This window comes from Tinamus guttatus, unplaced genomic scaffold, assembly GCF_059628265.1.
Source record: "Tinamus guttatus ecotype Peru unplaced genomic scaffold, ASM5962826v1 Tinamus_guttatus_pri_ptg000150l, whole genome shotgun sequence".
Classification (NCBI taxonomy): Eukaryota; Metazoa; Chordata; class Aves; order Tinamiformes; family Tinamidae; genus Tinamus; species Tinamus guttatus.
This window is the reverse complement of record NW_028288684.1, coordinates 263,782-287,594: the sequence shown is the minus strand read 5'-3', so window position 1 is coordinate 287,594 and position 23,813 is coordinate 263,782. Positions and strand designations below refer to the sequence as shown.

General features: G+C 39.5%; 1 protein-coding gene across 2 annotated transcripts; it reads left to right on the top strand.

The window, feature by feature from the left end:
• Positions 1-770: 770 nt before the first annotated feature.
• RCBTB1 (RCC1 and BTB domain containing protein 1) lies at positions 771-22,991 on the top strand. Of its 2 annotated transcripts, none has more exons than XM_088522173.1 (12): positions 771-846; positions 5,523-5,693; positions 6,214-6,364; positions 6,819-6,985; positions 9,387-9,545; positions 10,277-10,384; positions 11,250-11,392; positions 14,170-14,360; positions 17,147-17,273; positions 18,280-18,431; positions 19,083-19,213; positions 22,170-22,991. In XM_088522173.1, the coding sequence occupies exons 1-12, from the start codon at positions 817-819 to the stop codon at positions 22,308-22,310; spliced, it is 1,671 nt and encodes a 556-aa protein (XP_088378299.1). In that variant the 5' UTR covers positions 771-816; the 3' UTR covers positions 22,311-22,991. The 2 variants fall into 2 exon arrangements, with proteins under 2 accessions (XP_088378299.1, XP_088378300.1); XM_088522174.1 differs by lacking the exon at positions 771-846 and adding an exon at positions 936-994.
• Positions 22,992-23,813: the final 822 nt, after the last annotated feature.

Genomic DNA, 23,813 nt, shown 5'->3' with positions numbered 1-23,813 from the left:
TTTTTGCCTCATGCTCCAGGACAGGATTTTTTCAGCCCGACTGAATCCTTCTGGCAGCAACCCAACCCTCACATAATTCCCTGTGTGCCAAAGCAGATTTTCCTTTCTCCCCTGCTCTTCAGCTTTCTCCTAAATTGCCCATCCCCTAGGACCCTCGAGCAGGCTCTGCCCTGCTCTTCCCTACTCGAGACCAGTTGGTGCTGCACACTCTTCAAAGGCTGCAGGCTGCTCCATGACCCGAGACAAGAAGGAAATCTCAAGGAAAACGGAAGGCGCTTCCTGGCTAAGGGCTACTGCTAACAAAAGAGCTCTCCGGGAATGGCTGCTCTTCCCCTTCCCCCGATCCTCCCCCACAGCTGTGGCTCCTGCTTGAGCGGCAGGTATAAAAACAAGGGAACACTGCGGAATTCAACGCTAAGTTTGAAAAGTTTCTTCGAAAATGGGTAAAATCCATTTGGATTTTACAACCAGCAGCCCTCGACGCCCTCCCGCCTCACGGGCGGGCGACCGTGGGGGCGGCCCGGGGTGGGGCGGGAGGAGACCACGTGATCCCGCTCTCCTCCAATAGGCGTCGCGGACGGGCAGGAGCGCTGTCTGCCATTGGCCACGAGAGGGCGCGCGCGGGCGGGACGGTGTCACGTGGTCAGGTCCCTCCTCTCTCCTCCCCCTCTCCCTGGCCCCGCCTTGCTGTGCGCGCGGGGAGGAGGCAGTAACGGCAGCAACGGCCGTAACGGTCACGGCTCTTCCGCGGGCCACCCGTCCCCCGGCGTGGAGGCAGTGGAGTCGGCTGCTGTGGCCGGGCGGAGTCGCCCGAGGATGCCGCAGAGGCTGGGTGAGGAGCGCGAGGTGGGCTAGCCGCTGTGGCCGGCCAGGCGGGCATCCCCCCGACCTCGCGTCGCCAGCTGGGACTAACGGCCCCCGCACAGGCTGCGGGGCTGCAGAGCGGGCCCTGGGCAGCGGTTGCGAGATTCCTCAGCAAACCTTACCTTTTCCGGTGAGAAGAAAATACCCTCCCGATTAAGCAACGTTGGCGGCGTTTGCTTACGGATTGTCACCCGAGTGGCTTCTCGAAGGTTTTTCTTTTTTCTTTTTTTTTTTCGTTCCGTCTGGGAGTGTCTTTCATGTAATTTTGTCTAACTTTCTAAAAACATTTCTTCTGATTTGTCATAACTTACAGGATCTTCTTAATAGCTCGTTTCTGTTTCATGGCTTTCAGCTCACCTTTCCCTTTGTTGGCTACTTCCTGAAGGCTGAGGTCCAGCTTCTTGAAAAAGTAGGGACCCTTAATTTTCTTACTGGGGTTTTATACCAATAGTTAGTGTTTCTTTAATCTTTAATGTGCTATTACTTGCATTAGTCATGATATACCTTTAAAGTAAATATTGAGGGTTTTAATTTGCTTTAACGAATTTTAAAATTTTGCTTTAGACTTTTTTTTTTATGACGTTCTCTGGAAAGAACATTGTGGTTTGCTAGTGAAATGAAAACTCTAAGAGGCGTGGGGGGCATTCTGTGAAAGGGTAGCGATGGGGCTTTATATTTGCTCAGTCTTTGGGGAAGGAGAGTGGAAATAAAAATATCCTTTTTCTGATACATAGTATACAGGCGGAGTTTATGTCTTCTGGCAGGAACTTAAACTGGGAGTGGAGTTATGAGAGAAAGATGCTAGCTATCCTAAGTAAGTATATTTGGAGCCCAAAAGTGGTTAGGAAAACCAGTGTTCAGGAGATTCAGTAAGTCTTCGGAGGCTTAAAAGAAATGTTTTCCTGAATGTTTGTCTCTCTGTATGTAGTGAGATTGAGACATTGGTGCTGCTTAGAAGATGACTTGTCCAAAGTGATTGGTACATTGCAAATACCTTATGGTAAGGGTTCAGCTAATTTAAAAAGAAATAGATATTGTGCTATGTTGTATGTATAATTATATTTCTGTTATGATAAGAAGGTTACTTTATCATCCTTCAAGGCTTATTTATTTATTTAATTGCAAAAGTCTTATGTTAAATCATTTTTGTGTGTGGCGTTTTTTTTTTTTTTAATATCTTTTAATCAGTTACTAGAAGCAAATAGGAGGATTGGCTGTCAGCTCCTGCATCAGCAGTTTTTCCTTTCCTTGGTTTGCTCATAAAAGGCATCCACAAATAAATCTTCACCATGCAGGGGTTTGAACGTACAGATTTTATCATAGAAATCTTGCTTTATGGCAAGGTCTTAGGAAAGTGAGTTATAGCATGTACTTTCATGGAGTGTAATATCTTTCTGTTGGCAGGGGAAAATTCACAATAGAAACACTTAGTTTGAACAGCTGATTAATGTCAATAGTATGTGGTGTTTTACTTTTTTTTTTTTTTTCTCTTAGTACAGGAATATGAGATAAAAATGCAAAGACAAACTGGAGAAAATACAGGTGAGATTAGTGCTATCTCCAGAGTCTGCCTCTTTTATGGCTGAGGAAGCTAAAAGTGATTAGGTCTGCTGAACACTTCTTGTGGCTCTACAACCAGATCTTCCAGCTTTTGTTGTTCGCAATATTGTTTGTGATCCCCCTAAACAAGCAGGAGAAATGCAGGCCTGAACCAGCAATTTCTTTCTAGGCAGGCCAGAGTCTGCCCAAATAGAATGAGCTGCAAAATTGGAGCATGAGGAAAAAGTGACACAACTGTGTTCAAATGATCATTGCAAAGAAGGGCAAAGTCTCTGAAAAATTAACTACAGTATTTTTGTTGCAAGGACAATTGGTACTGTTTTCCTGGTAGGATGTTGTGTGAAGTCATTGTTCTTTCCAGCACAGATTTGTTTAGCTGAACTATAAATGCTGTGAAAAAAAGTTCATCTGAAATCATTTTAAAAACACTTTGTAAACATTGTCTTTATTTTTTGCAGGGAAGCTTATATGCCTATATATACTGCTAATAATCAGCCTGTACATTATTCCTTTGTAAAGCAAGCTAGTGAAATGTTGAATTCATAGGTGGCAGTTTAGCACAGATTTTCTGAAGGTTTTCAGTCTCTTAGAGGTTGGGGGGCTCCTTTTTTTTCCCCTCTCTTTCTTTTTCCTTTTTTAATGTGTGCGGGTCAAGATTCTCTTCCCCCTTAATGCTGATGAAGGCTCTGAGTTCAGTTTCTTTTTGGTGCAACATGTAGCCAGTTCAGCTTCCTTCTCTACAAGTCATCCTTTTTTGCTTATTTTTAGCATCACTGTGATTCAAACAATCATCTTTGTTTCTGTTCCTGTTTGTATACTGGTGCTTTTGGATAATTTCAAAGATGGTAAAGCCATCAGAATAGGTATTGCTGTTGTTTGCCTCCTCTGGCTCCAAGGGCTGCATTTGCTACTATATTGTGCTTAAAAGCTTTCCAGTGCAAGTGTAGCCTTTACATAGTACATAATATAGGAGGGGTCAACATCTCTAGGTGACTATCGGAACAAGTAAATAATGATCAAACTTAACTCTTATTCATGTGGTTCAGGAAAGCTGTGCCTTTCAGGAAGGGCACTGTGTTGCTTTTGGGCCTCTGAATGTATTTTTTTTTTAATGTTCAGTTTATGTTCATGCCCTGCCAAGTGTATATTAAGTAGGGCAAATTAAACAAGTAAAGCCAGAAGGCATGATTAGCTACTCGACTTATAAGAACATGTCATCACAGTCCCATTTAAACTGATCAGTAGTGTCATATGTTAAAAGGTTTGAGGAGTGAGGTAAGAACTCCTGCGATTTAAATCTCAGCAGCTAACTAGTCTGAGTTTATAACTGGATTAGAAATTAAGAATACTTAAATGCTTTCAGATCTGTTTTAGCTGTGTAGAGTGCAATGCATAGGTGTTTCTGGCACTAAGTACACTTTCAAAAGCAGGTCTACAAACCCATATGATGCATTGCCATCTGGAAACTTAAAAGTGTTTTCAAGAGTTGCTTAAAATCTGAAATGTAGAGGAAAGTTTTTCTTAATGAGATGTTTATAGAGCAAACCTGGGTTTGCTGAAGCAGAATTACAGTATTTGGTGAGGAGATACTTCAGCTGTCTGAAAGATTTCTCAAATCAAGTCATATGTTTTGGGTTGGGTTTTGGATTTTTTTTTTTGTGTGTGTGGTTTTTTGGGGAGGGGGATTTTTTTTGTGCTTTTAAATACGCAGTATTTACCCTACAACCTCAAAGTTTCTCAATTTCTTTAAAAACAATAAAAAATACATACAAAAAAAACCCAGTTGCATTAAACATTCTTCATTTTAGAATTGACTGCTGGTGTTGAATGAACACTCTAAAACTTTGTCTTGGTTGTCAGAACAGTTTTTACAACCAAGCTCTTGGAGCTAAAGGAAATGGGCTCTCTTATGTTCTTGTGGCTCAAATCTGCTGCCCAGGCACTAAGGGTGAGAAGCCTTACGTGAATGCTGCGAAACAAAGGATAGAGGGATGGAGTGGGATCTGAGCATAAAAACCAAAGAGAGGGAATTAAATGTGAACAAGAAAAGTGTGGACATCTGAAAAGAGACTTTTTGTCACCCACTGAATGTGGTCTTAGCCTTTGCTCTTTAACAGGTCATTGTCATTTGTATCATAGCACTGACATTTTAGAATTCTCTACCAAGAGCTTTCAAGATTTCATGAAATTTGCTGATACTCGTGAGCATGGATTATGCAATGTCAGTGGCAGAATTCCTTCGGGATAGGAGTTTTGTTATACTTCCTCTGTGCAGGACTGAATGCCTGACTAATTTGTGCAGGTTTGTGTTGACTATCCGTGTCATTTCTAAGCTGGTGTGATTGTCTTGAGGCAGCTGCTTAAGCGGGGAGAAGAATTGTGGAAATACGTATTGTATGTGTCTGTATTCACTAACAGAGGAAGTCTATGTCCAGTCATCTGTTCCCAGCTTTTAAATGGTGCAGCTTGCTTCTCAGTAACTACTTATGGCTGTTTTATTTGACTATTTTTCTGAGATGTATCACTGCTTAATTGTCCAAACTCACAAGTTTATTTCTTGCTTTCTTGTTCTCAGACTTAAGTTTTGGCTACAAAGATTTCTTAATTACCCAACAGATGACAAATTTCACTCATATATTAAACAGTCCCAGCTTTGTTTTTATTTGCTGGATTTGTAGATACTTCAACTACTTTTTTAGGTAGCATATGTAAATTGTAAGACAACTTTAATTTCACAGGCAAAAAGTTTGTGAACAGGAGTTACAGTTGGAACTCAGAAATCTGCCCTTCCATTGAATAGATGATATTTGCTTGATACAAGCTTTTAACATGTTTTCATACAGAACAGCTGATGTTTTCCATTTCAGTGTTACTGAAATAAGTTTACTTGAACACACAGTTATAGGTCTGTTCTTCTCATTTGACTACCAGTGACTTGCTATTTATTCATCCTAGTAGAAATGTAATTAAATATTTCATATAGGATACTATACTTTCAGGGACTAACACTTGTCATTAATCTAAAGGAAATTTATATTATTGCCTCTTGCTGAAAGTACAAAATACACTTTTTAATAAACTTTTGTTTTTCTTTACAGCAATGCCATCTTACTCGTAGAAACTTCTTGAGATACAGTAGCATCATGGTGGATGTAGGAAAGTGGCCAATATTTACTTTACTGTCACCTCAAGAAATATCATCTATTCGAAAAGCCTGTGTATTTGGTACATCAGCTAATGAAGCTATATATATAACACACAATGATGAGGTAAGACCATAATAAAATGGAACAAATACTCTACAATTAGTTGTTTTCAGAATCCACAGAGTGTTTGTAAGTGAATAGCTTCTCAAAGTAATGTGTGAATTTATGTATTTCAAAACCAACATAGAAATGTTGGATTAACCTGTATTTTTTTTTTTTAAATCTTGCATGGGGCAATGTAGACAGAGTTTTTAGAAAATTTGCAAATGAGAAAGGCCAGGATGGATTACATGCACTTTTAAAGAAGTTGTGGTGGCTTGAAATTAAGTAAAAGCAGATACACAGATATAAAATGGTGATATAGCAGTTAAATATGAATACTGCAGAAGAGAATCTGAGGATGATAATGATTCCAAAACTGTCCTGATCCTGACTCTTGAGGCTGTTAACTACCACAAGTGAAGTCATTTGCTTTCAAGAATTATTGGCGAAACTCTGTCCTAGCTTTAGGAAGTTTTGGATGTCACAACATCTCTGCATGTCTGAGCTCAAATGTCTTGAAATGAGTATTCCTTTCTTTCAGGTGTTTGTTTTTGGACTGAATTGCAGTAATTGTTTGGGAACTGGAGATAATCAGAGCACAATAGTACCAAAGAAATTAGAAGCCTTGTGTGGAAAGAAGATTTCCAGTCTCAGTTATGGAAGTGGGCCACATGTTGTACTTGCCACTGAAGGTAGAAAATAATCACTTATTAGGAATCATAAACTACAGCTTTTAAGTTCCACTTAAGCTTAAAAAGAAGGGATATCTGGCACAACTGAATGGATTTGTTAACTGAATAATGCACGAATTTTCAGTGGTCTTAAATGCTTCGCCTAATATGTAAAATGAGTTTCCTTTTCATTTCATTATTGCTATAACTATGGAGTTTTACCGTATCAGTCATGACATACAGTCTCACCAGTGCATTTTCACTTAATTCCAAAATAATCTAGCAGTTATAATGTGATATATATATATGTAATATATATATTATGAATATGGCATTATTTAATCTTTCAGTATACAGAAAATATTTGTAATAATCTCACTGTTTGTTATATTTTCACTTGCATGTTCTTGTTCTCTAATTGTCTATCACTTTCTACGGATTTTTTTTGTGATTTTTTTCACAAATATTTTTGCAGATGGTGAAGTTTATGCTTGGGGACATAATGGTTACAGCCAGCTTGGGAATGGCACAACCAATCAGGGCATTACTCCCATTCAAGTTTGCACAAATCTGTTAATAAAGAAAGTAGTGGAAGTAGCTTGTGGCTCTCATCATTCCATGGCATTATCATTTGATGGAGATGTAAGTCAAAACCTGTTCAAACTTAATTTTCTTCTTGAAGTGGACAGTGCAAGTGACGTGGGGGTATGAAGTTTTCTCTAACTGCAGTAAGCGTAGAGCAAAATCTTTTCTCCTGCTGCCTTGAACTATGGCATCCTTTCCTTCAGAGCAGACTTGGAAACAACTCAGCACGTTCCTACACGAGTCCACCTCCAACCAAACAAAAAGTGCCAGTAAATTTTGTGTGTCTTTCTTTCAAAAGTCTCCTAAGGATGACACCAGCAAGGTTTGCCACATACAAATCATAGAACCTTTGTAAGGCGCAAATCTTAAGTTTGTTTTTTGTTTGCAATTTTGGTATATAAGGCACGTGTTTAATTGTTTGTGTAACTGATTTAGCCTTTAGTGTTTCTGGTAGTCCTCATGATTTCCATGTTGGCATTATGAAAGAATATTACTTTGTCGACTTTGGAGTACTTCTGTGTGTAGCTACTGAAAGAGCACTTGGTCTATGTCTCCAACCTGACTTACATGACGTAAGGCTACCCATCATAGGAAGCAGATACTGTTAGTTCCCAGTTGGTCAGACTTCTTTGATGTATTTGTGTATCTGGGTTCTGAGCTGCATGGAGGAGAGTCTGCTTTGGCTCTGTCATGAGAAATGAGGGGTTCTGATTCATAGCCTTCCTAACCATGAAAATGGAAGCCATGTTTTTTTTTCCATCTTTAACCATATTAGGGTGGTATAAGGAACCTAAGCTTGTCACACTTTCAGCTTTGCCTGAGATAAGCTATAAAATTTCCTTTGCCTATGGGAAAGCTATGGTATTCATATATTAATTTAACAAATGATGTTGGATGGTAGTTGATTGCAATGACTGCCCTGTCTTTCTATAATGACCATAACATGCTTGAAGACTCAGTGGAAGTGGGGAAACTTCTTTATTTCCTGTGGAGCTGGTATTTGCAGCTGGTTAGCAACTGTGGCTAGTTAATGTGCTGTAAATCCTCCCCTTTAGCATACTTTGCAGTAACAGTCTAGTTGTGCTCTGAGGTTTTTATTGGTACCAGAAATAATTGATTATACTGAACGCAGTCAAATGTGTTGCATGGTGTTTTATATACAGAAAGATTTTGCTGCTGAAACCTGTGTGACTTAGTGTAACTGGAGTTTCAGAAGGGCATTGTAGTTGAAAAGTGTTCACGGAAATCCTTGGCATAATTGGTTTGTACAGTTGTTTGAGTGGACATTTAATGCAGTGTAGATAAAAAGAATATCCTAATGGTGGGCTTAAGAGAAGGAAACGCTATCTTCATTTCCAGTCAGTACTGATTTGGGGAAAAGCCTAGAAAAGAACAAAGTGTTTGCCCATAATGATGGAGCTCGTGTCTATAGGACCTTTAAAATTTACAGGGCTGCAGACATTCATACTCTTCAGAAAGAGGGAACTTCTTGGCTTTGACATTTTGACCTATCTTCTTCTGGCATGTAAAGAGCTTTTTTAATGTCTTTTTGGTTAAGTGTCACAGTAAACGGGCTGGTTGTGGCACTAAGGGAGGTGCAGACTTAACGTAAGGGTAATCAAAGCTCTTAATCAGTGTCAGCACCATATTAGTGAGGGGGCTGGGTGGCCATGGCCTGCTATTTCCAACAGGATACACTTTTAAGTGAGTGAAGCATCACGGAATAAATTATTAGGAAAAAATTGTGTTAAGCTATGGGTTTGCATATGAAATGGAAACATTAAGGAATGGAAAATCTAAAAGCTGCATATGTTTTTACAGCAAAATACCTTTCTTTGTTCTGGACTCTTAGATGAAAACAACAAATATTTCTCTGTATTGTTAGCTGTCTGTCACTGACAGACTTTAAACTATCAGAGATAGTGCTTTTTATTAATGCCTTCAGGCAACAAAGTTTTGATACTTCAAAATGTGGTTGATAGATAGCCCCTTTCACAGTTTCTGGTAAATGTAAAAGGAAGTATGGTGATTGTCCATCCATATGCTGGTTTAGAAGCCTCTGAAAACAACTAAACAGCTTCAAAAGGGGATGTTCAGCAAGTCTGAAACAAGCAATGTTTGTGTTTGTTTTTGCAACGTCATGAGAGGATAAAGAAAGTTTATTCACTAAGCTCTGTGTCTTATTTTCCGGTTTGTATTTTAATATGGAGATATATTCCGTCTGAGTTCAGCCAGATGTTCCAGTTCTGTAGAAATAAGCTGAAAAAAAAATGCAATGTTTGTATTTGCTGGGTCAGACTTGTTGTTTGTATCTTTCAGTTGTTTAAAATTAAAGTATTTTAGCTACTTAAATAGCTTACCTACCTTGATTCTAACAGTATGTTCAAAAGTTGTTATTCCTATTATGAAGGCTTAAGCTGCAACTTATCTTGTTTGTTTTGTTTTTCTTACTGGACAGCTATATGCTTGGGGCTATAACAACTGTGGTCAAGTTGGATCTGGATCTACAGCAAACCAGCCAACTCCTCGTAGAGTTTCAAATTGTTTACAGGGTAAAATGGTAGTTGGCATCGCTTGTGGTCAGACATCCTCCATGGCCGTAGTAAACAACGGTGAAGTGAGTGTTTCTGCCTTCTCTTCTGTCTCTGTTGCAGTGGCTTAAGAGGTTAATATCTGAAATGGGTTCAGGGTATAGAGGATGTGTTGATAGCTACTGTAGGACTGACTTAAGGAGAACTAAGTAGTTGGAATTAGCTTATTTAAAGTAAAAGGTACTCTTTACTGCAAAGATTGCATTAGAATTTTTTTCTGAGTCTGCAGCTGTGTGTGAACTCTTGTATTAAGCATGTGCTGCTTTATTATTTCAATAGACTTCAGCATGTGTTTTCATTAGATTTTTGTATGCACAGTTAAATAGATTTTCCTTCTGCAAGTGTACATTGAATAATCCTCATTCTTCATCATGTTACTTAACTGCTATCAGGAAAAAACAAAGCTAGCTTTTATAAGTTGCTCTGGTGTTGTATAGCAGTTCAAGTTTACGTAACTGTCAACCCCTCTTCTGCCCCTTCCCTTCTGCCACTCCCCAAAAAAAGACTTTGTGATTCCTTTAAAAAGGAAGAAGGGATAGGAAGGAAAAAAAGATGATGCTGTGAGACTTTTTTGTGTGTTATAAGACAAATATTTCAGAACGCAGCTTGAGCAAGTAAATGTAGAATTGAAATGTTGAATACAATCAATCATTGCATTGCTGCTTTTTTATATATAATACATACTTTGTGTAAATGCATTAAACAGCCTGTTTTTCTACAAAGGACTAGCTCAATCTTGTTTTGCTTTTTAAATCAGGTTTATGGCTGGGGCTACAATGGTAACGGTCAGCTAGGTCTTGGGAACAATGGCAATCAGCTCACACCATGCAGAGTGGCAGCATTACATGGGGTGTGCGTGCTCCAGGTATGTCTAACTCAGAAACATGAATGCATTTTTATTTCTAGCATCTGCAAAAACTGTATATTGGGAATCTTATACATGTGTCTAGAATTCACAGTTGCGATGTTGAACTCATTTGGTCCCTATAACTTATATAAGGCTAATTATCAGGCTAATTTAAAAAAGAAGTGCAAGTGAGTAGTAAAATACTTAGTTTTGTAAGTCACCTGAATGCTTTAAAGTCAGCTAGTATAACTAAACGATGTTATTGGTATAAATTGCATCTTTATTACAAAGCTGAATGAACTAAAAAAATAAGAGGAATCAATGCAAGCAATAAAAGATTTGATTTCAAACTACATTCTACATTATCCTAATCTTCTCCTCAGATGCGAGGGGAGAGCAGGAGGTGAGAAAGTGGCTGTCTGTTTACAGCTAAATATTAAAACTAGAAATTGGGACTTTCCTGTATATTTACCAAGCATCTTTGAAATTCACTTTGTAACTCAGGGTGAACAGTTATGCGTAGTGAGTTTCTTCACTTTTAGAAAGGGCCGAAGGGGCCATTGGCTTTGGGACTTCAGCTAGTATTTTAGATATCAAAGTATTCTCAATATTTCAGAGTTGCACAATAGGATGATGAAATTCATTCTTTGGGGAATCTGCCATTGAAAGCAAGTAGAGGCCAGGGATTCTCTAGAGGAGCTTCTATAGAATACAGCTAACTTTAATCATTTCTTGTTTTGCATCTTTGTTTTTGTGGAAAAAGACTTTCGTTAGACCTTCTCTATGTTTAGAGCATTGACTTTGACTACAGTAATATGTGCAGTAATTTTGCTTTTCATTTTTCTTGTTTGTTTAGTAGTAATGCTTATACATTTACTTACAGATTGCCTGTGGCTATGCGCACACGCTAGCACTAACAGATGAGGGTTTGCTGTATGCCTGGGGAGCTAACACTTATGGGCAGCTGGGAACTGGCAATAAAAGTAACCAGCTAAGCCCTGTGCAGATCATGATGGAAAAAGAAAGGTAATCTTTCTGAAGCTTGTTCCTGAGACTGTTGTGTGTGAGTTTACATTACGTAGTCTTTAGCATTAGAAGCGTGCATGCACGTTTGGGCCTGGTGGATTGTTTTTGTATTGCTAATATTAAAAGCAAAAGAGAGGACGGCATTTTCTGTGTGCTTCAGACTGAGTGCTTTTTGTTATCTGTGTTGTCCATTGAAAGCAAATGTATCCTCGCTTGCCTGAGGTTGAACGATAATGAATAGCTAAGTATGAGGTTATTCTAAATCTGATTCCTTTCATCAAAAATGTAGTGCCATCAAGTCACCATAGCACGCTTCTAAGAGATCTGCATTTAAAAAAAACAAAACCCAAAAAAAACCCACTCACCAAAGAGTCCTTCTTTTGTAAGGTATGTGAGGAGAGTTCAATTTTGAGAGGTCAGCATAAACAAGAGTTGGTTTGCAAGGTAGCTAGAGCTAAGGGCAGGTGTTTCCACTGCTGATGGTGGCACCAGGTCATAGTTAAATAATGTCTGTATTCTCCTGACCCATGAAAGATTGACTCTAACTCTTATTCAACACAACATCTGCAGCAGCCTTTTTGTCATAATATTTGAAACCCAAATCCTGTGGCACTTGCACTATTCACCTACAGTCTTGGAGATCTTAGTCCCATTCTCCAGAGCCATGTGCACATCTGTAGATTAATGTACCTCTGTTTGGAAATCTCTTAACTTGTAAGTCAGGTAGGGGATAATTTCATCCTCCATTTCCTGTACAATTTGAGTATAAAAGCTATCATTTTATAGTAGTTCTGAACTGTGTTTCAGAAAGGCCATTCCTATTTCTTTTGTCCTGTTTCTTACCATTAAATGAAAAAGCTGCTAGTTTGCTTATTAAGGCACTGGAAGGTGCTTGTATATGCTTGTAACAGATTAACTTTATTTCCTTAGTGATTTATTTTTCAAGTGAGTTGAGGACAACTTTATATTTACAGGTGTACACGAACAGAGTGTGGGATCATAATAAAACTGGCATTTGTTCAGTGGCTAAAGGAGGAGGGAGAACATATCCTAGAACTTCTGCTTGGAATCTAAGGGCAAGATAAGCGACTTGAGCTTACTCATCTTCCTTGTTTTGTTCCCCTTGGAGTTGGAGCAGAAGCTCTGGGTGAGCTCTCACTGCGCATGAAGCATGTTCATGTTTCTCTTGCAGCTTATTTAATTTATATAATTCACTTGGCATTTATATGCAATGCTGCTGAAAGCTCCCTGTGAGATGGCATTTCTTGCTGTCTTGAAAAATCTTGCACATACAGCTTATAAGGGCTTTTAGACTTTATCTTACAATTGTTTAGAGGTACACTTATGAAGGTAAAGTATTTATATATGTTTACTATATTTATGTATAAAACATATAAATACATAAAAAATTAGTATAGCTATGCCAGAAAGAAGGATCTGTTCTGTGAATGAAAGGGCAGTTTGGGGAGGGAAGGTTTAGCTACTACTGGAGCTATAATTGAAAGTAAGTTGTTAGGACCTTAACAGAAATTCTCAAATTAATTTCTTCTCAGCAAATAAAGGCAGAAACAGTACTTTTTGGGGTTTGCGGAGACTTTGACATTCTGCAATCAAAGCTTTTGGGCTGTAATACTTGAATAATCTGATACTGCAACATGAAGCTGTCTGGAGACTAGCTCTAGCTGGAAGAACCTTAAAACGATTGCTTTATGGTGTCCCATATCTGCTGAGAGATCTCAGTGCTGCCCAAGTTGCTGCTGATGTAACATATGCCCTTAGTATTAAATTTGCTATAAGTTACTGATACAGAGAGTGTTTTAGTGTTTTATGTTGAAAGAAGTTTTGAACCTAAAATCAGGGCTCTGTGTTTTGCCTAACAATATGGATGAACAGTCTTTTTGGTAAATGACGATATACTTTTGTGTATGAAGTTCTTTGAAAAGATTTATATTTGTCCCAACTAAGTACTTTTTTCTCCCTGCTTTTCTGCTTTTTAACTTAATGAAGTCCTCTAATGCATATTAGTATGGGGAGATTTCAGAAAAGCAGAGCTTTTATTTTCAACCAAGTCTGGAACTTCCCCTAACTTTTGCTCATCTAAACCAAGATATTGGAAATGTCCTTGCAGTGCTTTTAATGGAACTGTTCCTTCTTGGTTCCTGCAACACTTCAAATAACAGTCAGGATAGCAAGAACAAAATAGATAAGTGTGTATCAGCAACTGGAGAATTTAAAGTTCTATACAGTATTTTCAACTCTCTCATAGACTTTTATTTAAAAACCAGCTGGGGTTTGAAGTGTGCATGTTCACCTCTAATAAAGCACTGTCCATATGAGAACTGTGTTTCAAACTGAGTTTCAGTATTGAAGAAAGAAAGCAAAAAGCAAGATATGATGTCAAAAATGAAGACATTAGGTTAGAACTCTGTCTATATGCAAAAACAGATTGAAGTAGAGTTAGAAGGCTTTCTTATTAATCTCTCTGGGTGTTTTCCATCTAACCTTTCAGTTTTGAAATGTAAGAATCTTTATGGCATGTGTCTGAAAAGTTCTAGAAAGTATTTTCAAGGACTTTTGATAGATTGTAGTTAGATATTGCTTCAATTATATCATTACCGATCTTATATGGATCAGTTCAAGCAGAATCAAGTTCCTGCAGAACAAAAAAGCAGTGCAGGAGAAGAGATGCATAGTTTGGTGGTTATTTTGGTGAGGCATTGGCAGATGATTAGCTCTATGCCTGTAAGAGTCTTCCAAGGGTTTAATTCTGTTTGCAGGGTGGTGGAGATCGCCGCGTGCCACTCCACGCACACGTCGGCCGCCAAGACGCAGAGTGGCCAGGTGTTCATGTGGGGCCAGTGCCGCGGGCAGGCCGTGGTCCTGCCCCACCTCACGCACTTCGCCTGCACCGACGACGTGTTCGCCTGCTTCGCCACCCCGGCCGTCATGTGGCGCCTGCTCTCAGTAGGTGAGCGCTCAGATGCCCCAGGCAGGGATATATGAGCTAAATAAATGTAAATATCCTTATAAAATATGAATCGGATTTACAGGCTCTATATGTTTGTGGTGATCAGCACTATACGTCACTTCTGAGGGAGGTGGTCCTTGCTTTTAGTCTAAACTGCCAGTTCTCCTTGCTCTTCTAGCTAATAAATGTTCTTTTACTGTGCTAAACCTCAAATACTTATTGGGGGTTGGGAGGAGGGGAACCCTCCTTCAGCAGCTGGGGATCCAGTACAGCCTTAACGAGTTTGCCTGCTTGACAGTATAGGTCTGGAGTCATTCACTGTACTGTGAATACTCTAAGTTTCCTGCATTCGTATTGTTTGAGCCCCCCACTTAAAAGTGGGAGGGACTCCTGAATCATTAACTGTAGCTTTTTGCTCCTAAAACTATTTCTTCCTGATAGGGGTACTGTTCCTGACTCGTTGCTTTGATTTCCAACAGCTTCTAATTGCAGGTGTTGGTTTCTTAGCTTTGTTTTACTAGTATTTACATTTTCAGCACAAATATGAAGGGATAGCTCTCTTATATTTCATGTTAGGAAGCTGAAGTAGAATTCCTAGTTTCCTTTTTGTGAGATGGTGTTGCTCAGCCTGATTTAGTTTGATTATCTTCAAAGACAGGTACACGTGCAAGAAATATTGCTTTCTGTGTTGAAACTCTCTTTTTTTATATGGCCTTGCAGGTTGTGACCAACTAATGCACTCATGTCTGTCATCTTGGTTATCTTCAAGTGCTGTGGTGCCAATTCTTACACACACACACACATATATATATATATGTATATATATATACACACACACTATAAATTTGCTTAGTCTGAACTTCATGCTTATTGGACTTGATCTTAGATGTGGCATTTCAGTCCTCAAGATCATATAGGAGGTCTAATTTACTTTCAGATTGACAAAAGATCTAAATTTTGTTAGTTTATGTACAAAATTGGTTCTGTGGAGGGATCGAATTCCCTATAATCTTTCTCCAGTTTTGGACTTTACCTTTCCACATGGCTTGTCTGATCTCAGACAGCCCTGTAGCTGTCTAAGAATTCCTGTTCTAACCTGATTTCTCCATCTTAACTTCTCATTTAGTTTGTTATCATATTTGTTGAAGTCCTGGTAACAGCATCTCGTCTATAGAGGAAAACTGAATAATTTTACCAAAAAGAGAGAGAAGATTAGCTTGGAATGATCTGCCTCTGGGTAAATCCAAGTCGTGTGTTTATCCCACTCTCCTCATTCTCTAAGCATTCTTTCCTTTGGGATCTATGCTAATCTTTCCTTGTTAGAGGTCTGATAGTTTCCCAGGTCTCTTGGATTTTGCAAGAGGCTGTGAAGGCTGTTGAAATGCTATTGCCTCTGTTTCGGTGAATTCTCAGTTTCATGGAGTTTTCCTAGTCAGAGTATAATCCCCAAAGGCTAATGAGGATTATTCTCCTCTTAATCAGGTAGTCCTACTACTGATTATTTAATACATTAATTCTGAAGGCATTTTTTATCTCCATTCTAAGTATACTTTTCCCCTCTACACCTTCTTATTTATATAGGTTAAAAATTACACTTTTTCTTAGTGAGAACTAACTCTTCACCATGGTTATTGTTCCATTACCAGTTATGGTGGCTCTGCCAAAACCAAGATGAGGCATTTGGAACTGTCTGTGGCAACATTCACATCTGTAGCCTCTGTTGTGCAGAAGGGACTTGGAGTGAAAGTTGATCTCCAGCATGGTTTGAGCTAAGCTGATGACCCAGAAAAGAAATCCCATGAACGAATGCAGGGGGGATTAGAGCCTGGTCTAGTTAGCCTGACTGAGATGAAGATTCTTCATACAATCCATGCAAATCAGGGCAAAACCAAGAATTCATGGTCTTTTGAGGCATAAGCATAACTTGTCTTTTAGAGCAGCTTGCTGAGAAGGAGGGCTTTGTAGAATACCAACTACTTTAGCTGTCTCTAATGATGAAATATGATTAGGCAATAAGTGGATGAGTAACACACTGTCCTATAGGATACAGGAGACAGCCCTTCTCCCATTATAGTAGATTTTTTAAAATATATTTTGCTTCTTAGGAGCCACATGTTTTAGAACACTTGTGAATTATATGAACTGGAGCTTCAAACAGTGGATTATAGTTAGGTTTCCTAAAACCCCCATGGTTCTTGCTTCACCACAAGTCTTGGCCTACTTGTGCTGAAGAGGGAGATGATGGAACTACTGTGGGACATGGATCCTAGGCCTTTTTAAGACCTGTGAAGGGCTTGGAGATCTCAGCCTTAGTCCTTTCCAAAGGTGCTGAACTACTGTGTCCTGGGTAGTAGATACCGCAGTCTTGGTCCGCTGTCTTGCAGCGCTGCTGTTGAGTTTTGTGCTGTTGTGATTAGCTGATAAATGAATTAAAATGAAATGTCGAGGATGCTGTTACATCAGCCCAGCAAAGCTGTGAACTGCCAACCTGCAGGCTACAGCCAACCAGCCAATGCAGAAACATGCCCGATGGGTGATGTGTTTCTTACTCTTCAGGTCGCATTAGTGCACACTGTGCACTCTGTCAGGAGGCTTGTAGGTGATGTAGCAGCCTCCTGCTGCCAGCAGTAGCTTCTGAGACCTGCAGCTGGCCCAGACTTCTGATCCTGACCCATTTGACTTTACGTGCTGTTAATGTGTAATGCCCAGTTACCATTGCCTGCAGCAATGCGAGTGTCCATTTAAAATTTCTAATGTGCTCTTTGTTTTTAAAACTGTTCCTTTAGAGCATGAAGACTTTCTAACAGTAGCCGAGTCTCTGAAGAAAGAGTTTGACAGCCCAGAAACCGCAGACTTAAAGTTCCGTGTGGATGGAAAGTACATCCATGTTCACAAAGCTGTCCTGAAGATCAGGTAGTGCTCATCTTCCTTAGCTCTTGCTTATACCAAATTACCTGTTGGCATCATATCTAAAGGGAGGCAGGAAAAAAAAAGGGAGGATCTAATTTCTGTCTTAAAATAGCCAGTTTTCACTAAGCCAACATATCATTCCAAGAAAAATAAATTGTTAAGCTAGTGTGATTGCACAGATGTTTCTGTAGCATAGCTCAAAAAAGAGTTTCTTGCTGATGCACAAATGTAGCAACACGTACAACAGCAGGAACCAGAATGCGGATCACTAGTCATAGAATCATAGAATGCTTAAGGTTGGAAGGAACCTCTAGAGGTCATCTAGACCAACCCCCCTGTTGAGCTAGGGTAAAATATTTATGAATCTTGCAGAGAGATTTCAAACAAATACACATTTCAGAATGACTGTAATATAAGGCATACATACATCTGTATATCACAGAATCACAGTCTGGTTGAGGTTGGAAGGGACCTCTAGAGATCATCTAGTCTAACCCCCTGCTCCAGCAGGGACACCTAGAGCACATGGCACAGGGTGGCATCCAGGCAGGTTTGGAAGATCTCCAGAGAAGGAGGCTCCACAACCTCTCTGGGCAGCCTGTTCCAGGGCTCTGGCACCCTCACAGTGATGAAGTTCTTCGTCATATGGAGGTGGAACTTGCTGTGTTTCAACTTACACCATTAGCCCTTGTCCTGCCACCGGCCACCACAGAGAGGAGCCTGGTCCCATCCTCCCTGCAATCACCCCTCAGGTACCTGAACATGTTGATCAAATCTCCTCTCAGCCCTTTTTTCTCCAGACTAAACAGGCCCAGCTCACTTAGTCTTTCCTCATATGACAAATGCTCCAGTCCCTTAATCATCTTTGTGGCTCTCTGCTGGACCCTCTCTAGAAGCTCAATGTCTGGGCTTCTAGACATTGTACTGGGGTCTTGTACTGGGGGAATATATAAATATAAATAATCTATATACAAAAATAAGTGTTCTCGGTGATGTCTTTGCCTTCTAGGTGTGAGCATTTCAGAACCATGTTCCAGTCATACTGGAATGAGGACATGAAGGAGGTGATAGAAATAGACCAGTTCTCTTACCCTGTGTATCGGGCCTTTCTGGAGTACTTGTACACAGACAGCGTGGACCTCCCACCCGAGGACGCTATAGGTATTGCTGCTGGTCATGTTATTTTTGAAGCAGGAGCCAGGGAAACTGAGAAGAGGGATGCAGAGTAAATGTATACAAAGAGGCTTCTAGTGTAGCCTATAAGAAATTTGTTGAGGATTAATAAAGTTGTTTGAAAAATACTGCTGTAGCAAGTTTACTACAGCAAAAAATAGTGCGTACTTGGGAATAAACTGTGAGTTGCTCAAAGGTGAAGGAGAATCTGTATTTCTCTCGATTAAAATATCTGCATACTTTACTAAAATGAATTATTGGTTAAGATAATATGAAAAATTCCTAGTAGATGTAACAGCATGGGCAGTGGAGCAAAGAGCAAGCTGTAATGCAAGTATGGATTTTTTTAATAGTGGAGGCTTTTCATTTGTGCGCAGTGTCCGTTTTGCAACAGTTCTACTCCTGCAAACAATTAGGTAGGCAAATCAAGGGAACAGCTTGTGTATTTGCAGAGATTAACAGGATTGCAGTTTAATATAATAAAAGGCCTTTTTTCCTGCACAATGGTAAGATAGGATTTGCTCTGTAGTGACCCACATGCATAGAACACAGAGGTGGAACCTCTACTCTAGGAGCACACGCTGTTGTTCCAAGAGGTGGTGATTGCAAGGGGCTAATATGATGGCGTTTTGATTGCAGGGCTTCTGGATTTGGCTACTTCTTATTGTGAAAATAGACTGAAAAGGCTATGTCAACACATTATCAAGAGAGGAATTACTGTGGAAAACGCATTTTCATTGCTCTCTGCTGCTGTCAGATATGATGCAGAGGTAAACTTCTAAAGTTCAATCTCTAAATAGGTTGCTGCTTTCTGACCTGAGCGGTAAAGAAATGTTCTCTGTCTTGGAATCAATTTGCTGTTGTCAAAATTTGAGAATGTTGCCACTAGGCTTGCGTAAACTGTATTTGGGTTGAAAACAATATGTTTTATGAGTCTATGCTGGGGTGCTGAAATAGTGTATAGGTATACAAAGATGACCCAAGTCCCAGGCTGAGACTTGGGATTTATAAATGTTTGTGTTGCTTAATTCATGGTAAAAGATTGTGACACTCTGCCAAGCTTCATGAATTTCTATTTACATAGAAGAAAGTGTGATTAAAAAAAAAAGGACGACAAAAGCATTAACAAGAGTAGCATTTAAAAACAGAGAAAAATGATTGCATTCTGAAAAGCAGTTCTTGTAAGCCTTAATTTATTTCTTTTTTGTAAGGTTTGGATTATAAGGTGTGATACGGTCATGGGCTTGGGTGTTTTGGGTTGGGTTGTTTTGGTGGATTGTTGTTGTGAATTGAGTTACCCGCAGTCAGATCCACTTTCAGTCTTTGCATTTCAAGTATGTCAATCAAATGGCAGGATGAGCACTGCCTTATGGGCTTTCATGTACTTCAAAGACAGACAAATACTGTGAAAAAGGGAGGGCTTGTGGAATTTTCTCATTGTATAATGTCTCATTTTTTACTATTAGTTCACTAACATGCTACTCTATAGACTAGTCCGGAAGGATTCCCAAGCTTTCTTTGGCGTTGTGTTCAGAATAGTCACCTGCATGTCGTGCATGCAGCCTCATGACCAACTAGTTTTTGTACTTGCTCTTTATGCTTCTTAAAGTCTTTTGGTACTCAGTAGATCAACTTACTGCTTTTTCTTACACTTTCTTAAAAGGTTAAGATTTTTACTTAATATCCAGCAGTATGCATGCAGTTGCCTTATTTCTGAGCCTTGCAGTGTGGTTCTTGTTGGATGGATGTTACTCAAATGGTGGGAGGTGCTCACCTCAGCTCCCTTGTGAGCAACACTTTCTTCCATGGGAGTTCACAGAAAATATGAAGGTCTCTCATGTTTTAGCTTTAAGTGATTATTTGCAGAATAGTCTTCAGCATGTGATTGATTCTTGTAAACAGTAGAATAAACCTAGTTACTGTGCTTTGTTACTTTAGTACTAAATGAAATTAGAAGTTTACCTAATGGTAGGCTTAAATGCTAAATTAAGGAGAAAGGCTGTGACACTGAGGGATTGCTTTTGGTAAACGTTTTATGTGCAGTAAAGTTAGGTCAGGGTTGGAAATTTTTCGGGTGATGTAGTTAGCACTGCTTGGAGGACAAGTTGAAAGTTGCCTCACTAATTTTCAGGTTCACTGCCATGGCATGAAGCTCTCATAGACTTTCCTTTAGTGACTAACTGAATGGAAAGGGCTGGAGTCAGTTCAGGTCTGGCTTGTATTGGTGTGGCTTCCAATAAGCACTGGAAGCACCTTGTGCCTTTAGCACTTAATTCTTTATTAAGTTTTGCTTGAAGTGCGAATGAAGTGAAATTCAGCTTTTTTTTTTTTTTCAATACAAAACTTCAACCTTTCCAAAGTTTCTTACTAATGACATAGTACTACTGTTTGTATGCTTCTGATGCATTGACTTGGAATATATATTTTTTAATAAAAGTGTAAAATATTATAATGCGTATGATGTAATTTTATTTAAAATGATAGTCCATTCTGTTACTTAAAACCTCTCAGTGTTAAGTTCTAATAAGCTTGTCTCTTTTCATTGCACAGATGCTACCCAAGCCAAGATCTGCAGCTTCAGAAAGCCTGTTTTTAGGCCAGGACATGTTTTTGTATTGCTCTTGTGTCAAGAACTCACTGGCACACAGATGATCTAGCTTTCAGTGTTGACCTTAAGTGAAAATATGAGCACTTATCAGCACCCAGTCTGCTGAGCAACTAAGGAAGGGTCTGTTCTTATGTATAAAGTACTAGTACTATAGCTTTATAAAGCACTAAAAAGAGAACAGGGTGGGAGAGAGGTGCTATTTTGTCAAGGGCTACATCATCTTCCTCACAGCAGCTTGGTGCTGTACCATGGGGAGCAAGTTTTCCCTTCAAAAGAAGAGTTAGAAACAAAGCTGATTAGGAAGTAATTCAGTGGTCAGTGTTATTGACATCTTTCCTTTTTTGTTTTGTTTGTTTGGGTTTTTTTAGACATTCTGTGGTGTGGGTGCAGTGATGAGTGCCTGAGGTTTTTTGTTTGTTTGTTTTCCTCTAATCCTTTAATGGGAAGTACTTCCAAGTCATTTCAAATATCCAGAACACTTTAAAACCTGTTTCTAATGCATGGGAAGGCCTTTTGCCTAAGTTTGCTTTACAAATCTAGTGAGTTGCTAGTGAGTTAGCATACGTTTGCACTGAAGGCTGTGGCATGCAGCCTCCAAGCTCTGGCTGAGCCAGCAACGAAGCAGGAAAGCAGCCTGTGTGCACACTGAGATCATAATGTAGAATGGAAGAGCTGAACTTTGTTAGTGCTCTGTCCTGGTTAAGTTTCCTATTTCCAGACTTCCTATCTGTCCTGGGTTCAATAGCTGTCAGCAAAGTAGATGAAGCTCTTTGGATGCTAAGAGCTAGACTTATCTAACCCTTTAAACCTGTTAAGCAGTAACACTTTTAAAAATACACTCTTTTGAGCAACATACATGCCTACAGCTATACACTGAGAAGCAAATTAGGGTTACTTTCTCTTTGCAGCCACGTCATGTGGGTAGAATTATTCTTGTCTATACTATTTACAGTCACACTGTAGGGGAAGGCTGAGAGTCACTTGAGTCATGTATTTGGCCAGTTCTCTGCTGTTAGTGGCACTAAAAGTAAAGCATATAAAAGACACTTGTGCCTGCCACTGAATGTAAAGCTCTATGATGGAAGTGACAATAATAACCTTTTCTTTTTTCTTTTTAGGATTTAGAAGAATTCTGCTTTAAGTTTTGTGTCAATCACTTGACAGAAGTGACACAAACTGCAGCATTTTGGCAAATGGATGGTCCTCTGCTAAAGGAATTCATTGCTAAAGCCAGTAAATGTGGAGCTTTTAAGAACTGAAGCAAGAGGCTGTAAGTTGGGGTGATTGCAGGGATTTTTTTGCAGTTGGCATGGTGTAACAGGCTGGCCAAACCATATGGGTAAAAAACACCTGGTCTCTTGTATCACAAGATATGAAGGTCTGTATAAACCCAAGAACAAATGTTTTGTGTGCTTAAGAAAGAGTGAAATGCTGTTCAAAATATCAAGCAAAATACTCGCTTGCATTTAGCAACTCAGGATGTTGGAACCAGCTCAGGACTTCAAGTGGAAGGAGAAAAATTGCAGCATGCAAACGATACCAAGTGGTGTTAAGGACTTCTCAGGCTAGGAAGTCTTGATTCTAGCACTGTCAATACTGTAAATTTAGTACTGGCTATTTGGGGTTGGAGAATAGTCCTGCCTGAGCCACTGCATGATGTCACTTAACCATTAACTCCACGGGATCATGGCAAAGCAAAGGGCCTGGATCTCTTTTAATGTGGCTGCATGATTGTGAATGACATTGCCATTTGCAATTAACCAAGTGTATTTCAGTGCTTCAAGTGTGCAGAAATAATAATGTATCCTTAAAGCCTATGGAAGTGACTTGGAAGAAAGGGGTAACTAACAAATGTAACTGGCAATAAAGCACTCTGAGTGTACCTTAATATAAGTAGAAATGTGTACTTTGTGTAAGCTGTACAGCAATATTTATAATGGCTAATGAAGGACTTGCCTCTTTGGTGATACCAGGTTAAATTGGTTCCTCTGGAGGGGAAGGGATGTACTTGTTTGGAAGTGTGTGCTTGCTTTTGTGGGTGTGTTTGGTTTGTGTTTTTGTTCTTTCTAATTACATGTAATAAAACTTGCTGTTTTGTACTTACCTACTAGCAAACTTCTTTTGCCTTGGAAGGAAAATCTCAAACTTCTGGTTAACAACAAAAAAAAAAAGTCTTATTTTCTTGACAAATTTCAGGAAGCAAAGCAGCACAAAAGGATTTATTCATAGATGCTGACTTCCATGTCAGTGACTATATTCTCTGGATCTGATTGCCTGCTTTTTAATAGGTTGGATGGGTGTATTTTTTGAAATTGTAAGGTGGTTACTGTGCACTTTTGAGCTGTTCCTTCATCAATTACAAAATAGATTAATTTTAACTTTGAAACTTAAGACATTTACCTATAGATGAATTCTTCCTGGATTTGTGATGCTGTCACAATTAAGTTTTCCAGGGCCTAGAAGTTGGGGCTTCATCAAGATTTCTTGGCCAGAAGACTTCTGGCTCAGAGATTTCAATCTGGAATCTTCTGGAAAAAATGCTTCCACAGGTGTCATAAAGGCAACTCTGCTTTCAATAATGTATTTATTTATTTATTTATTTATTTTTTGACCTAAGTGGCTGGTGAGGTAGAGCTGCCCCTCATTAAGGGGGCCCCCATGAGCCCTGCAACCTTGGGCAATTCAGCTTCCGAAGAGCAACAGCTCCTGCTGCTGCAGCCTCTGCTCCCTCCTGTGCAGGGCCAGGTAACCACTGCAGCCCC